Source organism: Leptinotarsa decemlineata, unplaced genomic scaffold (genome assembly GCF_025532065.1).
Source record: "Leptinotarsa decemlineata unplaced genomic scaffold, Ldec_3_MD MMD2_tig00003557_RagTag_RagTag, whole genome shotgun sequence".
Classification (NCBI taxonomy): domain Eukaryota; kingdom Metazoa; phylum Arthropoda; class Insecta; order Coleoptera; family Chrysomelidae; genus Leptinotarsa; species Leptinotarsa decemlineata.
The window spans coordinates 1,968,327-1,995,488 of record NW_027412590.1 but is presented as its reverse complement, the minus strand read 5'-3'; the positions used below and the strand labels follow the sequence as shown (position 1 = coordinate 1,995,488).

Sequence of the window (27,162 nt, the reverse complement as noted above, 5' to 3'; positions counted from 1 at the left end):
CAGACTTGGCATTCATTGGCGTATCATTCTATAGGCTTACGTGTTTCGTCAATTTCTCTGTGAATCGTTTTTTCTTCATGGGATTTTTGGATCATTTTCTCTATATCGCTTTTCTTGGTGATATTATTGGGTATTTCTATGAATTTTTTGAGTTTCTAGAATGGAAATTTTGAATAGTGAGGAAGAATTCTTATACGTAAATTTCAGAATTTCCAAAATATAGTTAATATTAAATTTTAGGGTTGATATATAAGTTTTCACGTAATCAATTATTTCTTTCAATTTGATAATTGAAAATGGAATCGTTCTTTTTTTGAAAATTGATTGTTCATATTTGTTCCATTTAGAAAATGTAATACTGACCTTTGTTCCTTGTTGGAATGAACAGTGTGATCGACATCATTCAAATTTTGGTCTTTATTGACAGTTTCACTATCAGTATTTTCATTTCGCTTTCGATGTTTTGTCTGAGATTTTTCAGTTTGCTATGTGGAAACGGTCAGCGACATTATCACTTCATTCAAAGTATCAATCTGTGATGAGTATGAATTTCGATCATCGGCTCAATATAGGCAGATTATTTTTATTGATTTATTGTATTGTTGTTTATATCAAACAATAATAAGATTTAATTTTTCATTTATAAAACATAATCAGAACAAGCAATTTACAGATCGTCGGTCTGGAACAGAAGTAGCATATGTCCAAATTGGGCATTTCTCAGAATTAGCTCTCAAAGTTTCAATAGCTCTGTAAGTTTGTAGTGGATCGATAGAGTCTGATATCTGTGGCATATTTCAATTACCAGTTATTTTTGGTATAAAAACTTTTAGATAATCATCGGAAAATATATTTTTAAACAAATACACTGTAACGACAAATAAACAGCAATTAAAGTAGTGCAGAACCATCTTATATTGGACTTAAGATGGTACCATATTCATTTAATTGATATCAGGAGTGGAAATTGAGTACTGAACTATACTTATAATAATTTTATATGCAAAATTCAGTTCTATTGGGTGAATATAGAATATTTTCCAGATGTTAAAATTGGGGGATAAGCTAAGATGATTCAATTCATTACAAACTTAGGTAAGAGTCAGGTACCTACTTTTAATTGTAAAACTAGATATATTAAGCATTGATTTGATGAGGCAGTGCATTGTTGAGACTAAAATCTAAAGAATTTTCTTGTGAAATAGAAAGCTTATATCTAGGAAGTCTGATTTTGTCAGAGTTTCGAGTGTTATGATGGTGAATGTCAGCATTAGTCTAGTTCACATGTACTTTTTTTGTAACATTTTTCAGCCCTGTCCAAAAATTACGACCAAGGTTTCATTCGATTCGTATTTTTGCCTAGAAAGTTTAAGGAAAGGTACGAAAACGCGCCGATAAAAATTACAAAAGTTATAAACAATTAAGTGAAAAAAAAAATTGGGCTTTAGTTTTTTCTTAATATCTCGGAAAATTTTCAAAATTTTGGAAATTTGAAAAAAGATTTGGAAAGATCAATGAATTTGCGTAAAAAAAGGTTTCCACTCACGAAACTGTATCTCGATTATTAATAATTTTTACAGAGCCCTGAAAATAGAGCCAAAAGCGGGTAGTCTGGCTTCCGCGCGCCTTTTGTCACTCTGACATAAAAGCAAAAAAAATTATTCAAACATATCAAATGTAAATATTAAGGAATGAAAAAATTCATGTAATGTTGGGATACATCAATAAACAATAATCCGCAGAAATTTTTATCCCAATTTCAACGTTAATTATAAATTTGTTAATTAATAACTTTTTCTGAATTGAAAGTTAATATAAAAATCCCTATAATTAATAAACTAAAACCCTGGCATTTTTTTCCTTTGGTTAAGTTATCCTTAATAAGCAAAAAATAGATTACCGTTGCCAAAATGAAAAAATTGTTTTTTTCTATTTTTTCATTGACAGTTGAAAATTATGATTTTATAAAAAATACATTACAATTTTTTTTTTCCAATTTTTCATTGTTCCAATGTCTCATGGCTGAAAACTGAATGATAATATATTTTTTTGATTTTTCACAGCTATTGTTAATACATTCATTATAAACAAATACATTGTTTATTAGCAATTCGAAAATTTGTTTTTGCATTATGTTGGAAAAAATCATGATTTTCAGAAAAAAAAATGGTTTCTTAAAAAAATTTCTTTGTTGCTAAAAAATGCGTTTGTTAATTAACAATTGTTTTTTGCCACTAAATATTAAAATTAAGAAACCGTTTTTTTTTTAATCATAAATTCTATTGTTCTTTAAGGCTTTGAAAAAACTTTCTTTTTTATTCTTTAGCTGTTAAAATTTAAAAAAAAAAATCAATAATTGGTTTTTAGCCATGAGACATTGAAACAATGAAAAATTAAAGAAAAAGTGTAATGTATTTTTTTTTTAATTATATTTTATTGTACAGTGTGTACAATATTTTAATAGGTATTGAAATCAATGTTATACAGAGTGTATTGAATAAATACTGGGTCCAGTATTGATAATAACTTATTTTTATGTTATTTTATTGTACAGTGTGTACAATATTTCAATAGGTATTGAGATTAATATCATACATAGTGTATTGAATAAATACTGAGTTCAGTATTGATAATAACTCATTTTTACGTTATTTTATTGTACAGTGTGTACAATATTACGATTAGCATTGAGATCAATGTCATACAGAGTGTATGAAATGAATACTGAGCTCAGTATTGATGATTTCAGAATCATATGTTGTTTTATTGTACAGTGTGTACAATATTTTACGATAAGCATTGAGATCAATGTCATACAGAGTGTATGAAATGAATACTGAGTTCAGTATTGGTGATTTCTGAATCATATGATTTTTTTGTACAGTGTGTACAATATTACGATTAGCATTGAGATCAATTTCATACAGAGTGTATGAAATGAATACTGGGTTCAGTATTGGTGATTTCTGAATCATATGTTGTCTTTTTGTACAGTGTGTACAATATTACGATTAGTATTGAGATCAATGTCATACAAAGTGTATGAAATAAATACTGAGTGAAGTATTGGTGATTTCTGAATGATATCTTGTTTTATTGTACAGTGTGTAGAATATTACGATTTGCATTGTGATCAATGTCATACAGAGTGTATGAAATGAATACTGAGTTCAGTATTGATGATTTCCGAATCATATTATATTTTATTTTAGAGTGTGTACAATATTACGATCTGCATTGAAATCAATGACATACAGAGTGTATGAAATGATTTCTGAGTTCAGTATTGATAATTTCCGCATATTATGATATTGTATTGTACAGTATGTACAATATTACGATTCGCATGGAGGTCAATGACATACAGAGTTTATGAAATGAATACTGAATTCAGTTTTGAAGATTTTCGAATCATATGATATTTTATTGTATAGTGTGTACAATATTAAAATTTGCATTGAGATCAAAGACATACAGAATGTCTGAAATGAATAATGAGTTCAGTATTGATGGAGACTGAATCATATATTATTTCATTGTACAGTATGTACAATATTACGATTAGCATTGGGATCAATGTCATACAGTGTGTATATGGATACTGAATTGAGTATTGATGATTTCCGAATCATGTGTTATTTTATTGTGCAGTGGCTACAACATTACGATATGTATGAAGATCAAAACAATCACAAAGAACGAGATGGAAATGAGACTCAGAAGCAGCACTAGATCTCAAGACCAGATTTTCAGGTTCGAAGTCTTCGATAGATTTCAACCGATAGATTTCAACAATGAATTTCTGGTCTATATTTTCTGGCATGAAGACAGAGACGAAGTTCTGCTCTCAATTCTGAATTCTCTGAATTCAGGTATTCTAGTCCAAGAAGAGTAAACCTCACTCTAAAGCAGTGATGGATCCCAATCTCAAAAGCAGAGATTGATTTCAACTGCAACTTCAATGAAAGAGATGGATTCCAATTCTAGAGGCAGAAATACATTCCAACCTTCTAGTATGGTTCTTAAGCGATGTTACGTTTTGTTTGACGAGAGTAGATGTCTCGTGGAGATCATTTAGAGTGATATCAATGGTACCTGTTTCCAGAAGTGATGATGAATGTGATTCAATAGGTTGAGGATTTAGAAATATAGTGGCACTAGCAACCATGAGTTGCTGATGATGTCAAAAGCTATGATGGGCCTAAACTCCAATTGCAGAAATGAAGTTCACTTCCAAATTTCCAGTTCTGAATGGCAATAGAGTGAAGTTTCGATATTCTTGTATTGGAATGTGAATCAACGGGGTCAGCGATATATTTCACCCCTATGGGTAACCATGGGTCTCTTTTACGAAGGCGACAATAGAATTCAACTTCAATTGCAAATATGCGTTTCAACCCAGCTGCAATCTAGCAATTGTTTGAAAACATACTTTGAAGAATATATAAATACTTCAGTTTTCGTTTGGTAATACCCCAATCCTTGTCAATTTCTGGTTCTGTAGCACCCTTCCTCAAGCAAGAGTCAACAGGTTTCAGGTCATTATCATCAGAAATGTGGGGCAGTTTGCTGAGTATTTTTAAAGAGGATAGACTAATGGGCACTTCACTATCAACTTGAACGTCAGTGAGTGCTAAGTGCTTTCAAAGCCGCTTGGCTATTCGAAAATATTCCATTGATTTTGTGTGAGAAGATTTCAACCTTCGAGGAATAATTTCTATTTGAGCAAGTACTATATGTCGAAAAAGTACGTTTTGATATGGAAGTGGTCATCATCGCCATGGAGAAATATAGTATGATCAACGAACACGCGTCGCTGACTAGCGACTTGCTGGCCTGGATTGAAGTTACTATTCAAGTTCTTGGCGACAAGGAATTCGTCAATGGTCTAGTTGGCCTGCAAGGACAATTGGGTCAGTTCCACAACTACCACTTCGTTGAGAAGACACTCAAGTTCGTAGAGAAAGTCAACCTAGAGATATCGCTTTTCACGTTAGAGTCAAAAATGAGGGTGAACAACCAACGTCTGTACATACCGAAAGAGGGTAAGATGACATCGAATATCAACAAGGCATAGGAGCAGTTGGAGAAGGCCGAGCACGAGAGAGAACTACCACTCGAATTGGAGCTGATTCGACAAAAGGAACTCGAACAATTAGCCACTATGTCCAGGGCTAGCATGCCAGAAACATGGTTGAGAGAAAACCAGAGTTTCGTGTCCCAAGACAATCTTGGACAGGACTTGGCCGCAGACGAAGCTGCCGCTAAGAGGCACGACTTTTCGACAAATATCTGTCTGTTTCATTCAACAATACACTACAAGATATGTGAATTTTTTGGAAGAGCTTATAGTATCTAGAACATAAAATACGATGAAAACTTAGAAATTGGCCTGCGAACGTGAATTCAGTAAGACAGCTCCTAGAGAGGATCCTATTTGGAGGATCCATAGTGATTACTCGACCATTAACATCCCTTATTGAGAAAGAACTGAGGTTGTAGTGGACAGAAGAGCATAACACAGTATTCGAAACTCTGAAGAATCTGTAGATAATGAGACTTGATTTGGCATTTCACGACAGTACAGCAGGAATGGGGTTCATACCGATACATCCAAGATTGGTGTTGACGGAATTCTGCTGCAAAGCATTCATTCGAACTTGTCATGTTCTTCAGCCTACAGACGACAAGGAGAGAATAGCGGGAATAGCAGTATCATTCATATGAAATAGAAACAATGGCAGTTGTCAAGAGACAAATCAATTTATAGTTCATTCATTATGTTTCAAATTCGAAATCCTTATGCAGGAAGAATAGCAGGAACAGCTCTATCATTCATAGGAATTATAAATATTGACAGTTGTCAAAAGTTTGAAGCAATTAGGAGGTCATTGGATGAAGGATGCAGCAATTCAATCGCTGTTCGTGTAGTGGAAAAAATAGAAAACAGTTCACAACAAAACACGCGACTAAGACTAGTTTTTATCTTTTTGGAAGAAATCGAGTTTCGACTATGTTTTCGAAACTGAAAAAAATTTTTTGTTTCTGAGAACGAAACTACTCGAAAGAGAGTTCGTTTTGTGTAAAAATCCTTTTTTATATTGTACTCAGTAAGTTTCTCTCGAGAGTGTTTGACTTACTTCAAGCGGTTCCTAAATGAAAAGAGTTCTGTCAATTTAACGAAAAGAGTAAACCATTTCTTGACACTAAAATCTTGAAAATGCTATTCTGGTGATTTGAATAAAATTTTCATGGACTATATTTCTAGTTATAGTAAATGGATATTCCTACATATCAAATAAATTACATTGTGCTGTCAGTAGATTTGGTTGAATTCAAAAACCGATTTTCATGTGAACAAAGTCGCAAGCAGCAATTCAATACATTTGGTACATAATGACAAATAACTCCAAAAGAAGAATTATCAAATAAAATTGAATGATGTCTCGAAAGAATCTTCAGTTCACTCACGAAACAAGTGATCATCAACCAAATATAATACTTGAAATAGTTCGATTTTTCAATTCGAATACGACTAATAAGTTCAATCTCTAGAGTAATCTTACCCAAACCGATCACAGTTTACAGCAATCACAGTTGTTGGTATCAACTAACAATTGTGTTGTTATTATAAAACTAATATTTCTTATGAAATTTTCTAATCAATTGAAAGTACCTAAAAGTTTATCTCCTAAGACATATGGTTTTTTGATAGGTACAAGATGCATATGCTAAAGGTTTCGTAATTAGAATTATCGTTGGAGAGCAGACCCAAATTTTTATTTGATGCTAGTTGTTTCTGACGCATCATTCGAATGTTCGAGAGTGTATCAATTAATATGATTGGATGATGATGTAGGTATTAGGAAATTACCGAGAGCTGCTGAGAAAGTCAACAGGAGGAATATTGATAGTGGAGCTTATTCACATATATATCTGAAGTGAATGAGTTTTACTAGGAAATTGGTTCTATGAATAAAAAATAAGGTGGGCCAAACAGGAAAACTGCTAACACAACACAGCAATCAACGATATAGTATGTAGTGAAAGGAATAAGTCGAACGAATTAGATTTGCATGAAAAAAAAATTTTTATTTGAAAAAACAAATTGAAACGATTTGAATATTTTCTCTAGTTTTTCCTTCCTGATGAGTCAAATCGCGGAATGAAAATATTAAACATTATTTTACATGTAGAATTAAATTTTTTAATTTTCTCCTGCCGAGAGATAAAAAAAGTCAGTCCGTATATTTCATTCATTCCATAAAGAACGTTGCGTTTCTGTTAACCAGGGATTAACCTGAACATGAATCAGTAATTTCTTGTTGAATTTTAATTCTTTTTTTTAATTATAGGCATCACCAGCTGATATCAACAAACAAATTTCAATATTGAAAACTAAAAGAGAAATTGTTACCTCCATCAGAATCGGGTCGTATTTAACCCCATTCAAAACCTAGGAATTCCCTAAGACTCAAGAAATATGTACTCACCGTCATAATTGGAGCTGCACAAATTCCTCCCAGCAGGCCTGATATTTCTTTCAGAAGGAAAGTGGACACAGGCATGAAAAATTTTTCTGTAAAAAGTATATCAATTTACTGAATATGAATAAATATGAATAAATTCAAAAATAAAATGATTCATCAATAATACCTATACAAACTATTATATGGTGAGTCAATATTATTTATCATATTGTTGGGAACGTATTTTCATTATTCAGTATAATGTTTCTCAAAGTATTTGGCTGTTTTCAAATCGTAATCTATTTTGGATGGTAGTGGGACTTTACCATCAAAATACAGATCAGACACGAGTTTCGAAAATAAGTGTTCCTAAAGAGCTTTCTCTTCGGCAACATATAATCATAGAAAAATCTCAAATCTAACACAATTTGAGGTCAGTCACTTCAAAATGCAGTAAGTAAAGATAGATAAATAAGATCAACAGTCGATTTTTTTTATGTTTATATACTTCAGTACATAAAACCAAAAAAAGTAGGTAGGTTATCAATTAGTATGTTCTGTATGCATTTGCAAGGAAGGCATCTTAAACTGATTTGGGATAATTCGAAAGATCTTACTCAAAGTGGGTGAAATTTCCATGGGAATGAAAAGTACCATTCTCATCCTCCGCGTAGAGTTTTTTTTGCTGAGTGTTGTATATTCAACGTTTTCAACATTTTAACAAAACGTTGAAAATATTGACAATCTAACAGATTGCCAATATTTTCACTTGGAAATTATTGCGTAAATTTTAAGATGAAAGTGTTCGCCACATCAGGTAGTGAGTACTTCATAGTTGATATTTTAGAGAGAAATAGTTTTGATTTCCTTATCAGAAGCCTTTTCAGTATATTTGAGAAGCTGTTTAATTCTCTATGGATCGACAAAAATATTTTTGTGAGAGTTAAGAGTTGGTTTTCGAAAAATAAGTTCCTAAAAAGTTTATTTTATTCAAAAACACGTGTTACAATAAGGAGGTATCAAGTCAGACCGAATATAAAAATGAAAATTCTCATAGGAATGAAAATGCAAGTTCATCTTCGTTAGTGGTGTCGAGTTTCGCTGAACCATCATGAACCTTGTCGATTCTCCGTGGATTCAGATTGTAACTTATCCATCCCCTGAAGAAGTTTTATGAGGGTGGAATAAAACTTGAGTCCTGGTAGCTGGTACTGGTGGTGTTTCAGAGATCTTCGGGCATCGTAGGGTGTGACGGAATTTGAATACCAAAATTTCAATTACCGCTGTAGCAATTATGAATACAGGGGTAGTCCAAAAGTGTGTACTGTCGACTGGAATATCCTCAAAACCTAGGGGTTGCAGTAGGCTTTTTTCGTGAATTTTGTGAAGTTCATCTAGGGGGATTTTTTCTAGCTGGACAGGTAGCATCTTCTTATCACGTGGTATTGGAATTGTTCGGACTTTTGGCAAGGCTAGGGGCTGCTCGTATGTGAAGCCCTTGGAATTGATGTAGTTGGCTTCGGGTGTCTCAAATCCGCATTCTGGAGGCACTTCTATAAGGTAGGTGCCGTGCAATTCCTGCATTCCGAGAGTGGAACACTCAGAAGATATTTTTGTTGGCCTTGGAAATATACCAACATAGTGAGCTGGTGTGATTTTCTCTATCAGGGTACCCTTTATTGAAACCGGAACTTGTTGGCATCTGGCTTCATCTTCAGAGATGTGTAAAATTTGGGAAATGCAATCTCGTGGCTGAAGGTCACCTCGAATGATTGGAATTTGGCAAAGGAATCCAGGGTTGATCTTCTTGCATGGTCTCTGCTTATAGTGGTGTAGTCCAGTATTCAATGTGAGATATTGAACTGGAGGGATGATTGTGGTAAAGTTACCAGTAGGGATTGAATATAAATGGAAATTTGTAAATTTTTCTGGGTGGAGGAGAGGAAAGTGCAGAACAAACACGATTATTGCATTGGAATAATAAGCATCGACAGTGATCAAATCGTAATATTTCCTGAAGTCTTCTGGTTTAGTATAGAATAGTTGGCTAGTTTTATGGTGTCGAGCCATCGTCTGAATTATCGTATTCATTTCGGTTGGTTGTATGATGTTATTATACAAGGTATTGGTTTTTGCAAACACAATTGCATTTTCCAGGTCGGTCAGCAGCTGTAAGGTTATTTAAAGGACAAATTTAGTTAGTCTAAAACATTCCTGATCTCCATAAAGTGATCGGAATCGAATGTTATTGTATCGATTTCTTTATGGATTCTATAAATTTTTTTGGAGATTATATTGTCGTTATGTCTGATAAGTGACACGGTTTCATTGAAATTATCTATGAGTGAGGTGGTGAGAGATATGTGCTGGTTCAATCTTTGTAGAATATTATATCTACCCTTCTGTAGTGATACTATTGCTTCGTCATACCGCTGAGCATCTTCTTGATCTAAATTTCCGGATATTGATTTTATGATGCTGCCAAGTCCGTTGATTAGACCTCTTTTGGTTCTGTGGTTGATGCTGGGTTGATGCTGTTAAATTTTTGATATACAATTTCCAGTGCTTGATTGAAATTGATGAGTCCTTCTAGGTAGGGGTAACTCGGGCCGTTTGTGAGGGTTTCAGTGATGTCATCGAATTGCTTTTGTATTAGATCGATTTCCTCGGCAATTGGCGTCAAGTTATAGTAGTGCAGGAAGCCGTGAATGCTAGTCTGGATCCTGGCTTCTCCCAGCTTTAGGGGAAGAATTCCCGGGTTGTCTTTGAGATTTCGGATTCGTATTTCTAGACCCGATGCGAGGGTGCACCTGTAAAACCATTTTCTTGTTATGTTTTGGGATGTGTTTTATATTCTTCTTATGAACAGTAGTATAGGGTGTAGCTACTATTACTTTTTTGTTAGATTCAACTACACGTGGTACAAATCTAGGTAAAAGCTTATTTCGAACACCTGTTGTTTTGGTATAAATTTTTGTGCTAGGTGAGTAGGCTACAGGATGGTGTCTGCTCTCATTTCGTTTATTTATAGTCCCTTCTTCCAGTTTGACAGCTTTTTCATTGATTTTTTGGTAGACAGCTTTTGTTTTATCTCGATGTTGTTGCATGTAGTTGTTCAGTAGAATCCTTTCGATGTCGATATTAAAGGGGTCCTTACTGTCGAAGGAAAACATCGATGGGCTTTTGTCCCATTACTGAATGGATTGTGTTATTATAGCCTAATAGTGCATAAAGCATTTGTTTCTTGATGTTCAGCTGTTTCTTATTTTGCAATAATAATCGTAAATGTTCTATAATGGTCGAGTGAAAACGTTCAATCATTCCATTTGATTGTGGACTCTCCGGGGTTGTGCGGTGGATCAAAATTTTATGTGTATCCACAAATTCTTGTACAAGGCCGTTTTTGAATTCGGTGCCACTGTCTGAGACGATGATCTGTGGTAAACCATGGTGAGTAACGAATATCAGCAATGCTTTCAATATGTTAATGGCATTGGCTCCTTCTAATGGATAGGCTTGTTCATATTTTGAAAAGGCGTCCACAATTGTTAAAAATTTCTGTCCATCTGCCTGAAAGGTGTCTAGGTGAATAATTTCGAGGGGTTTACTTGGTGAAGGAGTTATCATAAATTTGGATTTTGGTGGGTTTCTGTCATAATTTCAATGTCTTTTTTCAAAGTTGGCCAGTAATATTTTCTCTGTACTCGCAATTCAGTTTCGTTTATTCCACGATGATTTGACTTATTTTCGTGGTAGTTTCGAATTATTATTTGTTGTTGATCTTCGTTGTTAACATCTTCCAAGATTTCGTTGCATTTTACAAAATCGAAGGCAGTGTTTTTGAAAATTTTCTAAAGAATATTGCAGGTTGACTTATATTGGGTATCTGGGTCGAAATATACAGCATGTTTGACATTTGGTGTAATATAGTCCTTGAAGAATTTCACAATATTTTTTTCTTTTGCATTCATACCAATTTGAACATGAATTCGTTTTTTATTTGCGAACGCTTGTTCTATACAGATTAGCCCTGGGTTATAATGGACAAATGTCATTTTTATCTGGTTATTGTAATAATTGAGAGGCTTTTCTGATATTGGAATTGGGAATGCCGGTTCTTCTTGAGTTGTGTGTATGGTTCTGTTACTTCCTTCGTTTTCAGGTTAGTTAAGGTCATTTATAACTTACCAGCTGTATCCGTTGACGACGTTTTTTTTTTGTTCAGGCTGGTCGGGATTTTTGTCAGCTGTGTCAGTTGATGATGTCCTTTTTGGTTAGTCGAGGTCGAGATTTTCGTCAGCTGTATCGGTTGATGATGTTCTTTTCTGTTGAAGACGGTCGGAATTTTCGTCTGCAGTGTCAGTAGCGAAGGTGTCTTCGCTGATTCTTCTTTGAGATTGGTCGGTAACGGTATTTTCAGATGGTGCATTGTTGTATAAAGAAGCATTTTCTTCAAGTTCTATGTTGGAATTTTCTATGTATTCTTTCAAACTGAAGGCTTTTTTGGTGTGTACTTCCATTCTTGAAAGGGCGTCAGCCCTTGCTTTTGCCCTTGCGTATTGCTTTTTTCTTTCTTGTGAACGACTTTATAGTCGAATTCTTCTAACTTCAATCTCCATCTCACAAGTTTGGAATTTGGATCTTTCAAAGAGAAAAGCCATTGTAGAGGGCGGTGATCGGATAAAATTTTGAATATTTGACCAAATAGGTACGGTCTAAAGTGCTTAGTCGCCCACATCATAGCATGCATTTCTTTTTCTATGGTTGTATTATTTTGTTCGCTTTCGTTCAACGTACGAAAGGCATATGCAATTGGTTTGTCCTTTCCAACAGGTCCTTGCGATAGGATAGCACCTATAGCAAAATTGCTGGCATCCTTCGTGAGATTGAATGGTTTTGTGAAGTCGGGATATTGTAGAAGCGGTTCGTTTACTAGAAGATTTTTGCATGTTTCGAAACATTCTATGAATTTCGGTATATGCTCAATTTTCTGGTTTTTCCTAAGACAGGAGGTGAGTGGTTTGGTTATTTTTGCGAAGTCCTTGATGAATTTTCTATAGTATCCCAGGAGTTCTAGGAATCCTTTGATTTCTTTGGTTGTTCGGGGTATAGGATACTTTAAGATTGCCTCAATTTTTTGGGGATTTGGTCGAATTCCTTCTGAAGTGATGATGTGTCCCAAAAATGCTACTTCCCATTGCAAAAACTGATTTGACCATGTTCGAGTGGAATATGAAGTACCAAACGTTTCGTCTACTACTGCGGCAGACAGCATCAGTGATATATGCTTTGACTGTGAAACGAAAGCTATATTTGGAATGCATATGCCATTGATGATGTCTGCCGCAGTAAAAGACGAAACTGTGATATCTCCATTCGACGACGGTCTACTAGAACAAATTTTGTTCTTTTCGATCAAGACTTCAGATATGAAAGCGTTTGTTCTTACAGTATCGACCTGAATTTTCATCAAGTCAAAGACTAACTTTTCTGTAGAGACAAGCAACATCAAGTTCAACGTTAGCTGGATTCTTCCGTCAGAACGCAAAACAGAAAAAATCTTAAACCACCATTGTCGTCGTAGATAATATATTTCATGCTCAATTCATTTGTTGCAAATGAAAATTCAATACCTATCACAGTTGACGAAATAATTTTATTGACAGAAGTGCATTGGTAAAAAAATTCATATGTTGAAATACTTACTGCCCCAAGAACCTCCGCTTTCCGACACAATTAAGATTGTGATAGTTGTTGAACTGAGACCCATTACTGGTATTGTCAGAACCATTGGAAGTAGTACAAGCCATATGCGTTTGAATACTTCTTTCAGATCTGCAAGCGAAGGCATTGGTTTATTGGTTTCCTCTTCAATACCTTCCATATAATACTGGTATAGAGGTGAATATTTGGTAAGATAAATCATGATTGCAGCTGTCACCAGAACTGCTGTTCCACACAGATAATAAATCAGTGCAACTTGAATTGAACCTCCTCCAATGACAAGGCAGCATATTTGTAATAGTGCACTGATGATACCCGACATAGAAGAACCATAAGTCTGAATTTTTATATATTCTGGAGGAAATCTCGCCATCAAAGTGTAGTTACTAATTGAAAATGTGATTGAAAAAACTAAAAGAAAAATATTGTATGAGTTGATACATTGGAACTTTTCAACATCATCATGAAAATAAAACATAACTTTTGCATGAATTCACTTCTATTCATACGAATCGTAGTGAAACTATTACTTACAGGTATTGACCACCGAAATTATTATGGTGAGGATGAAAAAGCCCACTTGCCCTGTAAAAAAAATAAATGTTATCGGTATTGAACTCATACTATTGAAATGATTGTTTATATTCACGACTTCAGAAATTGCTATTAGATGAAGGTTCGTAGAGATGTGTGTTGGCATGAAATACTTTTTTCGAATATCAATTTCATTAAATCTCGAAATCATTAGCCTTTTGTTTTTGTTTTGGGTAGGCAATGTTAACCCATAACAGACTGGCGTTGCCATATGGCAATGCTTATCTACCTGACATCTATACTGTTTTTTAAAAAGAACATAATCCATTTTTACAGTTTTCTGCTCTGGTGCAGTTCACGAATTGTTTACGTTACTTCTAAATAGGAGTAGATGACTCTGGCATGCTTCTTTCCCTTAGTGTGATTGAATATTCTAGCGTGTTATATTTGCTGACTGCAAAATGGATATAAACTTCATGTAGGTACAACAAAATATCTTCTGTTATGGTCTATAGTAGCATGCAAATCTAAATAAATGATGATTTTCCATACAAATAGCACTTTTGACTGAAATAATCCGCTAATTAGATATTTAGTTGATTCCTAACCTCAGAATTGCCATATGGCAATGCTAGCTAGGCTTCACAGGCTGCATGTTTATATGATGTTCCTTTTTGTTGTTAGAGATGGGTTAACTCTGGAAGAAGCATTACAAATGGCTTATTCAGACGACCTCGATGTTCGAAACATCTTTATAGAACCGCCAGATGTGAATGAATTGACTGATGAAGATTCTGGCGAAGAAGATGAAGGAGGGCTTGTTGACAATTTGTCAAGAAATCAACTGAAGGCATCCGCTCAGTTAGAAGTTTTTCAAAACGATTCCCTCGGAGATGACGAACCAATTACTCTCGACGAACATAATGAGGGTATGCGCGAAAATTTTGTAGAAGGAAACAATCAAGAAGAAACTGTTTTCGCGCAAGCAGAAAAAATTGATTATGACAAAATTGAATGTATCGAAGGTGATCTTATAATGACGGCGAAAGAATTTCCTAAGGGAAATTATGAGAATTTCAAAACTTTCACGCCTGTCGAAATGTTCGAACTGTTCTTTGATGATGACATGATTGATTTTTTCTTGGAAGAGACGACAAGATATGCCCTTTTCAAAAATCATCCCAATCCCCAAATAACTCGAGAGGAAATGCGGTGTTTTCTCGCAATCCTAATATTGTCTGAATATAACTGGATGCCAGGCAAAAAATTATTTTGGGATACTGCTGGAGATTTGGGCAACCAATTGGTTATAGAGGCAATGAGAAGAGATCGGTTTTTGACAATTTGGAAATCGTTCCATTTAGCAAATAATAATGATATCGATCAATCCGATGAGTACTACAAATTGCGACCACTCGTAGAAAAATTGCAAGCCAAATTTTTGAAATATTACGTACCCGAGAGAGATTTGAATTACGATGAATCCATGGTAAAATATTTTGGTAGGCATTCATGTAAACAATTTATAAAGGGAAAACCAATACGTTTGATACACCAAGGTTTGGTGTATCAATGGTACAAGCGGATATCTTGCGAATTTTATGATATATCAAGGAAAGGATCCAAAATATAATGACAATTATAATGCGGTGTTTGGAACTTCTTCTGCACCATTTGTCACATTATTGAACGAGATGCCTGAGGACAAACGAAATCTACGATATTCTCTATTTTGTGATAACCTCTTCACTAGTTTCCATCTATTGACTCACCTCAAACAAATGGGATATGATGCAACAGGCACAATTAGAGAAAACCGTATCCCAAAAAGCTGTCCTCTAATTTCGAAAAAAGGTATGAAAAAGAATAACAGGGAAGAAGTCGGTTATGTATTGGATAAGCAAAATGGAATTATATTGGTGAGGTGGGTTGATAACAATGTGGTAACTGTTGCATCTACTTCTGATGGAGTATCTCCAATGGGTAGCGTCAAACGATATTCCAAGGTAGAAAAGAAAAATATCAACATTCGAAGACCTTGTGTGATTGGAAAATACAATTCATCAATGGGTGGCACATACTTGATGGATGAGAACATTTCCCGTTATAGAATTGTATTACGATCAAAAAATGGTGGTGGTGTCTCTCCACCTGGTTAATAGATGCTACTTTACAAAACGCTTGGATTTTACATAAGAAAGCAGGAAATAATTTGACTCATCTGCAATTCAGGAGAGAGATTGTCAAAGCATACCTCATAAAATATCGCATTCCTCGGAAACCTGGTGGCAGGCCATCAAGCAGTGCATCAAGTAGATCTTTTAGCCGTATTTCTGATGACATAAGATTTGATAATGTGGGACATTATCTGACTTCTGTACCAAATGATAAAAAAAAAATTGTGCTGATGAACAATGCAAGTCAATTATGAGAACAATGTGTATCAAATGTGGCGTAGGGCTTTGCCTAAAATGCAATTTATTGTTCCATACCCGTTTGTAAATCTTCCTGACAATTCTGACATTTTTTCAAAAAAAAAACATTTCATTCAAGTCGTTATTCTACAAATTCTGCACCAGAAGACCACATCCACCCATTGCAATGCCTAGCATTGCCATATGGCAACCAGCAATATTTTGAAGAAAAATGCATATTTCAATAATTGGTTGTCATTTTCTTGATCACTAGAATTAATTGGAGCACTTTCACTTGAAATTATCATTTTTTGAAAAACAAGAAAACTCCGTCCCTGATGGGTTGATTACCTTTCGAACCACCTGAGATGGAAGTAGTTGGTTTAGGCCGATTTCGAAACCTCCCCCACCGCTTTCAACTTTAAAATGACCTCTTCATACGTCGCACGACCTTGAATCACGTCACATGAAACAGGCAAGGTGACTTTGAGGTAGTATTTTGGTATTGACTTCTAATGACTTCATTTACTACCCATATTATCTTCACATGACGAAGACAAGATTACTTTGGACTAGTGTTTTGGATTTGACTTCAAAGAACCTTGATTCACACCTCATTTCACGCGGCTATTTTGAAGTTTCAAGGATTCGACCTTGAACGAACTTCAACTGCGTGTACGAGACGGTTCCTTAACTTTTTGCTTCGACTCTAAACGACCTTCAGCGACACCAAATTAGGAATTAACGACCTGCATGTTTTATTGATCGACCATGAACACCCAGCTTGTGATAAAAAAGCACACCCCCTCCTATAACCGAGTTCTATAAAAGGTCGGAGGATCACCATTTCACATTTAGTTTGACTAATCCGAAGTATTCCAATAGATGAGTGAAAGTAGTATTGCAAAGTGACAGGAGTACAACGTCAGGAGTATACTCAGCATTCCAGGTGAATATATTTTATATTTCCACACCATAATTATACTGTATTTGGAATGTATCATTTGGAATTAATTATTGGAAAGATCCGTTCTGTAATGATTCATCAAACTGAGGCTATGAAGCATAGACTTATATTAAGGTTATAAAAGAAAAACATCAATGCTGTTCACGAAATTTGATGAATCCATTCAAGTAGTTTTATTTGGATGAGCAAAATAATACTTCTCTCAAATCATGGCTTCCAAAACAGAACATTCCACAGAAAAAATGATTCATGAAGTGAATTCATCCCATGCCAACTCAATTTTTTACATATATTGGTCAAAGGTTCCACGATTATCGCGGTGCCCAAACCCGCTCAAATTCGATATTTCAGATTGAATTTAACTTCAATGTCTCTGTAAATAGTATGAATATGGTATATTATTGTTGAATATGAATTACTTCTCTCGCTTTAAACATGGTCAAATTCAAAGTGAGTGCTTTTTGCAACATAATTTTCAAACAGATGAATGCAATTTGGGTTTTTCCAGAGTTTTTCTTCCTACGAACATGTGGATGCAATACTCACCCGAAGAGTGGAAATGATAATTCGGATAAGTTTTGCAATATGATGATCGAAGCAGGTTTGCAGGCTTTCCTTTCATACATATACATCTACCTATCGCAGAATATCAAGAAAAAGTTTGAACAATGGGGTGTTAACTCGCAGGAGACAGTAGATGATGTGGGTTGGGAAGGAATTGTAGCTTTGGATAATGGCGTTGGAAATATTTGAAATATGTTTCATACAATATGTATAAAATCATGCCAAAATCAAAAATACCTATATCTTTTGTTTAATGGTAAATGAAAAAGAAACAGAAAAACTTTTGAGTATTTCATTTATCGGTATCGAATATCTCATATCTATATAATCAGAATTCAAACTGAACAAAGCTATTGAGGGCATTATAAGACAAAACAGCATCATGAAGGATGAGTGCATATACTTTGGTGTGTTCCTGAAGCTTGAATTCACGAGTTCAAACTCTATTTTGGTATCGACAGTGGATGTCTTCATAGCATTGGGTTGGTGGGAGCAGTTGATAATGAATAGTGAATTATTGCGAAAGCTGCCAATTATTATAATTTATTCACTCATAGCTCCATCGTAGTAGTGGCGTTGGCAATTTTTATAAGCATAGTAGGCTGATGAGTTCGAGTTCCAGATTCCAACACTCAGATGGGTTTACTTCAGAGTTCAGAGGTATTATATATACTTGCATGTATGAATTTTTTTACACCCTTCGTCATACTCTCGGATTGGTCGATGTTTTGGGAGCCGATGATAATGTATCGAGGTTTTACGAAGCTGTTCCTTCCTCAGATATATATGGGCCTTCATGGCAATCCTTGAAGATGACACATGCGATGAGCCACCTTTACTTTAGGATTATCACAACTTTCATTGATATGGTTCAAGATTTCCAGTGTTTTGCGGTCTTTCGGCACAATGTGTCTGATCCTCAATAGTATATTACTGATTACCAATTCTGCATGACTTCCCCAATGAATGAATTTTTGAATGGGCGCGCTCTAATCAAAATGAGCTCTTGCTTTACATGCAATATTTCTTACTTGTAATATTCAGCAAAACTTATGGAATACTACAGATGTAATTTACTGCTGAATATATATCTGACGCCATCCTATCGGTAGTAATGAATTTGCTTGTGATTGTCCAAATGATACCATAGTTTCCATCGTAGTGATTCTGTCTAGTTTTCCAACAACAGCCACTTGTTCGCCACCCATTTCAAAGCGAATTTCGTCGAATGAAAAGGTGTGGGCACTATTGGATAGGTAACAGAGATGGTATTAACTTTTTCTCGATATAAATGTAACTGTCTGCAATATCGGGTATGAAAAATTAAAAGTCTATAGGAATTCCGATTTCGTCCAAATTATTAATACGATGAACCATATTGCTTATATGTATACTCATGGAGGCTAATGAGGAAATGCTCAAACAAGGGCTTCTTAAAAATCTCCAATTCATCACTTGTGGTGATGACAGCCATATCACAGCGCCTATCCTATGTTTTGATCGTTTGGCGAATTGTGTATGATCGTAGTCTCCATCAAATACAGTGAATTGATTTAAGGGCTGCCGCTGCTACAATTGCATGCTATCGAAGCCCAATTCCATTTTTTCAAAAACAATCAATGTGAAGTGTAAAGTTTAATCAATGTTCATATCTGTTCTATGTCAGGAAGTAACAACTACTGAGTTACAATTCCAGCTCCAGTTTTATAATAATTTCTTCCATAGATGAAATTTGTCATCACTCACCTTTATTTTTGCTCAATTTTCTGAATGGTCATGACGGTTTTTCACGAATCAGATTGCATCGATTTGATACACTAATAACGGTCGATGTTATGAATCAGTATATGAGGAGATACAATTGTTACAGCTATATCAATTCTAATTTGACTACAATTTTTCCACTATTGAAATTGATCCGATTACCATTTCTTTTCATCCAATAAAAGTGGCGGTTGTTGAAGTCCTGGCTAGTACTAGTACTGATCAGTTTGTATCCGGCTTTACATCGATATGAAATTCAAAGGTGCTGTGAATTTTATCACCATTCGAATATTCCCGAGCTGTAACATCACAGTTCTTACGAATGGTACCCACCCTATTGATATTTACAAGCGATGTTGATTCGTGAGTTTCATCAATGCTGAAAACATCGGCATTGAACCCCAAAAGTTCAGTCGTGTTTTCATGTTTGTGATAGATGTAATATTTCGACCGCATTTTGCATTTCAGAGTGTTGTTGTTTGCGTGTAGGAGGAAATACTTTGTCGATATTATCTTCAACTCCATTTCCCGTTGCATTTCTTCGTGTTTGATGAATTTTCGAATCATTATATTAATTTCATCGCTTTTCTATGCCCCAGATGAAAGTTTCACTCTGGTAAACGCGAGATAGCTGTTTTAGAACAGTTGATAACAGTTTTTTCACATCCACATAGAATATGGACTTGTAGGAGTAGGAACCTTGTAAGCCCAAACTATAATTACTGCCGGTATCCAACTCGATGTGTGGGTAGATGTTGCCTTTTACTTTCCAGAGCATCTCGACAGAATTATCACTGATTCACTTCGTTTTATTGCTGACGGCAGAAATTGTGGAGTAACCGTCGCCTTCTGAGTGGTCTATTCGACTCATTCATTACATTATGTGTGACTACATTCACATCATTCACATTACAATAACAGAATGTTTTTTTCGTAGGTACTGATACTTCAAGACTTCGATATCATTTTGTGTGTTTTGTGGTAGATTATTCCATACAGATGCAATTCATACACACCCTATCAACACGTCTTTTGGCATACCGGCGAATTGTTCTTTACTCATTTTTCATGAAGGTCATACTCTGGTATATGCGGCCAATGAATGACCCGTTCTCCTGATACTTTCTCTATCCTGTGTAGAAACTTCAGGTATGAATGATCACCCCACACGGTGTTGAATTATTGCTGACGTTCATGGTTTTAAAAAATAGTATGAAATGGGATTAATTGAAAAGACAGGAAGCAAGACGTATGTTCCGCTAAATGTTTTTGTGAAATGAAAATTATAATTACCTACCGCCAAAAGCAGCATCCTCCAAGATTCCTTTAAGATCGCTACCGGGGTAACCCACGATCACATACTGAGAAGTGAAATCAAATGGCAAGGTGATTTTACGGAAATAAGGTTGATGTCGTCCATTATTAATTTCTTAATTGTCTCTTCCTCAAATGTCCAACAACCGGCCCACATACAGTAAATACAGTCCTTATCAAACATGATTAGTGGTAAGGACTGTATTTACCGTATGTATAGTAAAGTAAAGTGAAGTAAAATCATTCAATTGAGTAATAAGACAAAATTAAGATACATGAAATGTAGAGATTATTCAATTCTAATGAAAATGACGACTACCTAAGCAAGCTTGTATTATAGCCAGCAAACTAAATAGTTCATCTTTTCCTGTATAACCAAACATAGTGGATAGAGTGTAGAAAGGAAGATATAGAAAGAAGAAGATAGAAGACGAGAAAGAGAGCGAGAGAGAGACAGAGAAAAATCTGTCTGTGATGCGCTCTGAAAGACACCTCTGATAATAGATATTTTCTATTCAAGTATCAGAAGAAGCATATCATAATTATTGTCGATAAAATTTTTCAAGTCTATTTTGAATTTGAGTTATGAATTTTTGATTATGCGTGAGTCTGCATCGTGGAACATTCATGCTCTTAACTGAACTGTTACGAATATTGAAAGCATGCTGTACAAATTTCATTGAAAAATTAGCAGTCCATAATAAACACTAAGAAATGTAAGTTTTTCTAACACAAAATATCCCAGTTTCATCATACAACGACTGGGTACAATACCTCCGATATTTTTTCATGATGATTCTTAATAATGAATTTTGAATCACTATCAAGTTAATTAGTGATGTCCTGAAAGTACCACCCCATACTATTATACATAAACATAGCCATACCATCAGTATCATTTTTCTGTTTAATATATTCCTGAGATGATAAAATTCATATATTAATTTACGTAGTCTAGTAACTGTATAATCAATGTCTGTATTCCACCGAAGAGATTGGTCCAATAATACCCCTAGGTATTTCATTTCATCCGTTTTCTGTATAGAAGTACAGCTACAATTGGGAACATTTGCACAAGTTGTTTTGTGGATATTTATGATGTTTGTGTCTGATTGATTTCTAGTTGTTGAAGCGAATTCAATAAACTTGGTATTTTCAACATTGACAGTCGATAAATTAGAACTCAATCAGTGAAAAATCGTTTTGATGCCTATTTCAGACTGAGTGTATACTTCTTTCCACGTTTTTCCAACAAAAGTGATAGCTGTGTCATCAGCAAATGAAGTTATTTCATCATTGAATTCAGAAATATATTTGAAATAAGATAGATCCTAATACAGTTTCTTGGAGAACGCCCCGAGTTATTTTTAGTGGGTCGCTGAGAGAGTCGTTTACCTTGACAATTTGTGTTGTATTTGTCAAATAGTCTTCAAATATTTTCAAAGCAACACCCGTCATTCCAATGTTAGCTAAACGTTGAAGGAGTATATTATAATCCACAGTATGAAATGCCTTGGCCAAATCCAAAAAGACAGTTATGCATTTTTGTTGATTTCGAAAACAGTTGTTGATTTGGTTAACAATCTCAAAAACTGCGTTTTATGTTGATATGTTTTCTGGAAAACCATATTGGGATTCAGAAAAATGTTGTTATTGTTGCAAAATGGTATAACTCTATTTTTGAGACATTTTTCGAATATTTTAGAAAAGTTATTGATCGTAGTTATGGGTCGAAGGTTTGTTACTGATTTTCTATCACCAGACTTGGAAATCGTTATTTTGTTTGAGCCTTTGAAATATTTAGGTATTTTTCCTACAGTAAATATTGAATTCAAAATGTGACATATGGGTTCTAAAAAGTACTTGTGGAACTTGTTGATAGGAAACACAGATATTTCATCGGGACCAGGAGATGTTTCATTTTTTAATACGGAAATGATATCAATCAACTCGTTTCTTGTGACTCGGTGTAGGCATATTGAATTGGTGATATCATTACGGCTTTCTGAAACGGGGTATATAGGCTTTTCTATCTTACTGGCCATATCTTCACCAATTCTGACAAAAAAAATATTGAAAAAATTTGCTTTTTCTTCAACTGGTGAGAATTTATGTTTGTTTTTATCTTCAATATCGTAACTGTCATCATAACTGTCAATAATATCTGTCATCCATGGTTTCAATTTTGTCTGTTTAGTTAACTCTTTTTTACTTCTGTACAATTATCAATATGCTTTTTTACTTCTACAATGCAGATTCTGGGTCTCTAGATTGCAATATAGACTCCCAAGTCTCTTTCTTCAGTGCTTCCATGAGCTTATTACAGCTAGTGACAATGTTTGAGTTTTTCGTGCATAAATTGTTTTTTTTTTTAATTTTCATCAATTGATTGGAGTATCATGTAGTGATCCGTTATATCACATTTGAATATATAAGGATTGATTTTTGTTATATATTTTTGAAATTTCTACATAACCGTGGTCAATTAGGCTTGTACAGTTAGTCGTTTTTCTGGTTGGTTTATTATTGAATGAAAAAAATTATATTTTAGCCAACATGCATATATAATTATATACTAGTGTATCTGACGTATTGACTATATTTTCAATACGTCATGATATGAATATTTTTAAATCAGCATCTGTTTGGTAAGCAAAGTAAGACTCAATATCTGATAAGAAGTGGATCATACAAATCAAAAAATGCTGCAATATTTTTTCTGGTAAATGATTTAATGCGCGCATATGATATTTCTTGGGGTGTTCTCGATGACAATTCTTTGTACCTTGCAATCAATCCAGAAAACCATTTCTTTCCTGCACTTTCTTTTGCTACGCCAAATGGATTTTTTATATTATTGACCTTGCTTAGGCTGTATGCCAATCTGCACATGTTCCAATTCACAAAACATTTGTTTCCATTTCTTAGCAATGAGCATTAACTCCATTTCTTTTGGAAAGACTATCTTTCGTCCTAACGAAGAAGTCACAATGTCTTCAGGCGCTCCCTTCATCTTCACGTACCTTTCTCTTCTTGTAGCCCATTTCACCTTGCCGAACAGCTTAAATTGCTGAAATCATTTGTTTCTTGTTCCAAACTTTTCGTTTTTTAGGCATTTGAAAGAAAATACTTTAGTTTTATACGGAAAAGTACCCCAAATTAGGAATTGATAGGTACCCCATATTATGAGCGAATTAGATTTTTGAAAGGGGAATGTTTATGAAAAAACTGTGACGTTTTCTTAAAAAACCAAAACCGTTTCCATAAACTACGCCAAATTCTGTATTGAATGATATTATTAAGTTTTTAAAAACTTACCATTGAGTTTCCTCAAATATCTTAAATGCAACAGTCACCAGAAATTTTTATTCATTCACAAAATTACCATAACTTAAATTATCGAAACGCAACACGAGTTTGCCTCAAAATGTGAATGGGTGGTTAGTTTTTAATGTTCACAATAGGTGTCGGAACAAATACTTGCTTTAAATTGAACTACCCCATATTAGGCACTACCCCCATATTAGGCGACTTTCCTCTAATGCCCAGTATTCAGTAGATTTCCATCATGTTCCTCAGCCACCTCGTATATACATATATTGTTTAACTTCAGTTCGTTGACGAATATTATCCATTTCTTGCTGATATCTGTCAACTTTTTGTTCTAATTTGTTGATACTTTCTTCATGAGTTTTTACCTCCATTTCAAGATTCCTAATTTTTTATTCTATTCTCTCAGCTATCTTCTCTGTTAGTTGACCGATAAATTCCTAAACTAAAAACATACTTCCTAAACTCAGTTTAGGAAGTATGTTTTCAAAAAGATCATCCATTACGTATTGAGCTATAATAGGAGAAATAGTAGCTCCCATTGGTGTACCAAGAATTTGTTTATAGTATTCACCTTCGAAAGAGAAATAACTTGAGTTGAAGATGAAATCAATTATTTCAATAAACTTTTTTTGGGTTATTGAACATTTTTCATTTATATCATTCCATCTTTTGATAATACTTTTCTCCACTAGATGCATAGGTATATTGCTAAAAAGTGAAATCACATCAAGGCTGATCAGAATATAACCTGGAGGTAATGATTTTTCGTTTATAAAATTGGGAAAATCGAAAGAATCCTTAATATAGAATTCATTTTCATAATTATAGGCATCAGTGAGAATTTTAGTGACCATTTGGGCAATTTTGCTATTTGGAGCATCAATGGAAAAAATACTGGGTCTCAATTTCATATCAGGTTTATGTACTTTAGGAAGTCCATAATATTTGGGTGATACAGAATTATAAATCATATACATTTTTGCTTCATCTTCTGATATCATTTTAGATTTTTTCAAATCTGTAATGATTTTATTTGCTTTTTGTTGTTTTGTTGAAACAGGATCTCTATTGAGTTTAACATAAGAATCACTATCATTAATAATCTCAAGAGATTTCTCAATACAATCCGATTTTTTCATAATCGCTGTCACGATGCCTTCATCAGATCTGGTAAGTATCAATTCTGGATTATTTTTCAAAAATTTTTTTGTTATTTCAAATAGGGAATTGAGATAATTTTTATTATCATGTGGTTTTCAACTAGACTAGTCTAGTTGAAAAAACCAGACATCACCAGAAGATGGCAAATGAGACTTTGCCGAAACGTTGTGAAAATAATCCTTATGGGGAGAAAATACACAGAACACGGAGCGAAACCCGAGAAAACAGCTCATCATATATATATATATATATATATATATATATATATATATATATATATATATGTTGTTCATCTCTTCAAGCAACTTTTGATATCTCCATTAGATTGTGCTTTGGAAATGATGTCAACTGACATGCATATGACCGATCAAGTGATTTTTCTTCCCTTTCCAATTTGACATTTTTTCCAAAAAATGTTCAGCAGTTATTGCTCGAAATTTCGAAAATCGGTAAAAAGAAAAGATGTTTGTTTGTTCATTTTTTACCCATATACCAATTTTTAGCTCTCTAGTACAAATTTAGTTTTTTTACAGTTTTTCGAAAATTTGACAATTGTCGATTTCTCAAATTTAGCCAAATCTCAACAAAGTTAGTGAACTTATCTTTCCAACGCATTTTCATTACCAGTTGCAATTCTAAATTCAACTTATTTTGAAAAAATTTAAAACATCAGAAAAAATTATGCCAAAAAGGATGCAAAGTTGATACAGATTTTGAAAACAGATAAATATTTCACTTCATTTCTACTTGTTGCGAAATAGCTTGATACATAAGCATAATTAAAAAACAATATCAATGAAAAGTCAATAATTTATTCTTTACTGCACTTTTCAAACAGTTAAATTCTGATTTACTAATTACGGAAAATTACAACGAAATTAAACTAAGGGTACTGTGGAAACAATTGAACTGAACTGAATGAGCAAAATATTTTATTGTCATATGACATTTGTTGAATAACTCAAAATAGTGGTTATCAGTTTTAGATTTGAAATAGTTTATTCGTTGTCTAGTGTGTTGTTAAAAATGCTGAATCTTCAAGAGAAAATTGAAATCGTTTTAATATGCGGCGAGAATACTGGTCACCGACAAGTAGCTGATATTTTAAATGCCAGACAGACATCCTGCAAGAAATATTCATCAGTCAACAGTTAGTAGGATAATAGCTAAGTTCGAATCTACTGGCTCGGTTGAGAGTAATTTCGGAAAAGCACATCAGCCTTCTAGACATACTGAAGAAGTGGAATTTGAAATATGTTTGGATGTCGTAGAACATAAAATAACAAGTATTCAAGATATTGCAGATAGAACAGATGTTAACCGAAAGAGTGTACGTCGAATTTTACACAAAAATAAATTTACGCCCTATAAACCGAAATTTATCAATATGCGCTTGTATTTTTCTTTTTGGTTTCAAGGGGAAAAAGGAGAAAATTATCATTTTCCTTATCAAATTTTATGGACAGAAGAAGCGACCTTCTCTTCAAATGGCGTTGTGAGCTCGCAAAACTGCAGGTGGTGGGCAAAAGAAAACCCACATTTCGTAATCGAATGTCGAGATCAATATACGTTTAAGACGAATGTATGTTGTGGCATATTAAACGATCAAATTATAGGACCATACTTTTTTAGACATAATTTAAATTCTGCGGACTACCTACACTTTGTGCATACCGAACTATCTGAAGTTTTGGATAATATGCCCCTTCAAGTAAGAAATGTTGTGTGGTATCAGTGTGATGGTGCACCAATTCATACTACAAGGGTGGTTAAAGAGCGTATTTTGGAAATATTCAGGGGCAAAGTAATCAGTCGCAATATGGAACACTTTTGGCCGCCTAGATCTCCTGATATAACCCCACTAGATTTCTTCTTGTGGGTTTACTTAAAACAAAAGGTGTATAAGCAAAGACCTTCT

The 27,162-nt window shown here is 34.2% G+C and overlaps 1 protein-coding gene across 3 annotated transcripts in view; it reads right to left on the bottom strand.

Moving 5' to 3' along the window:
* Positions 1 to 27,162, bottom strand: part of LOC111507337 (equilibrative nucleoside transporter 3) — a 69,532-nt gene that overhangs the window by 9,703 nt on the left and 32,667 nt on the right. The window contains exons 4-6 of one of the 3 annotated variants that reach the window (XM_074178182.1): positions 13,728 to 13,778; positions 13,176 to 13,604; positions 7,494 to 7,579 (exon numbers count right to left, since the gene is read on the bottom strand). In XM_074178182.1, coding sequence (XP_074034283.1) covers positions 7,494 to 7,579; positions 13,176 to 13,604; positions 13,728 to 13,778 — 566 coding nt within the window. The remainder of the gene's footprint in view (positions 1 to 7,493; positions 7,580 to 13,175; positions 13,605 to 13,727; positions 13,779 to 27,162) is intronic. The other 2 variants (XM_074178183.1, XM_074178184.1) reach the window with 2 other exon arrangements.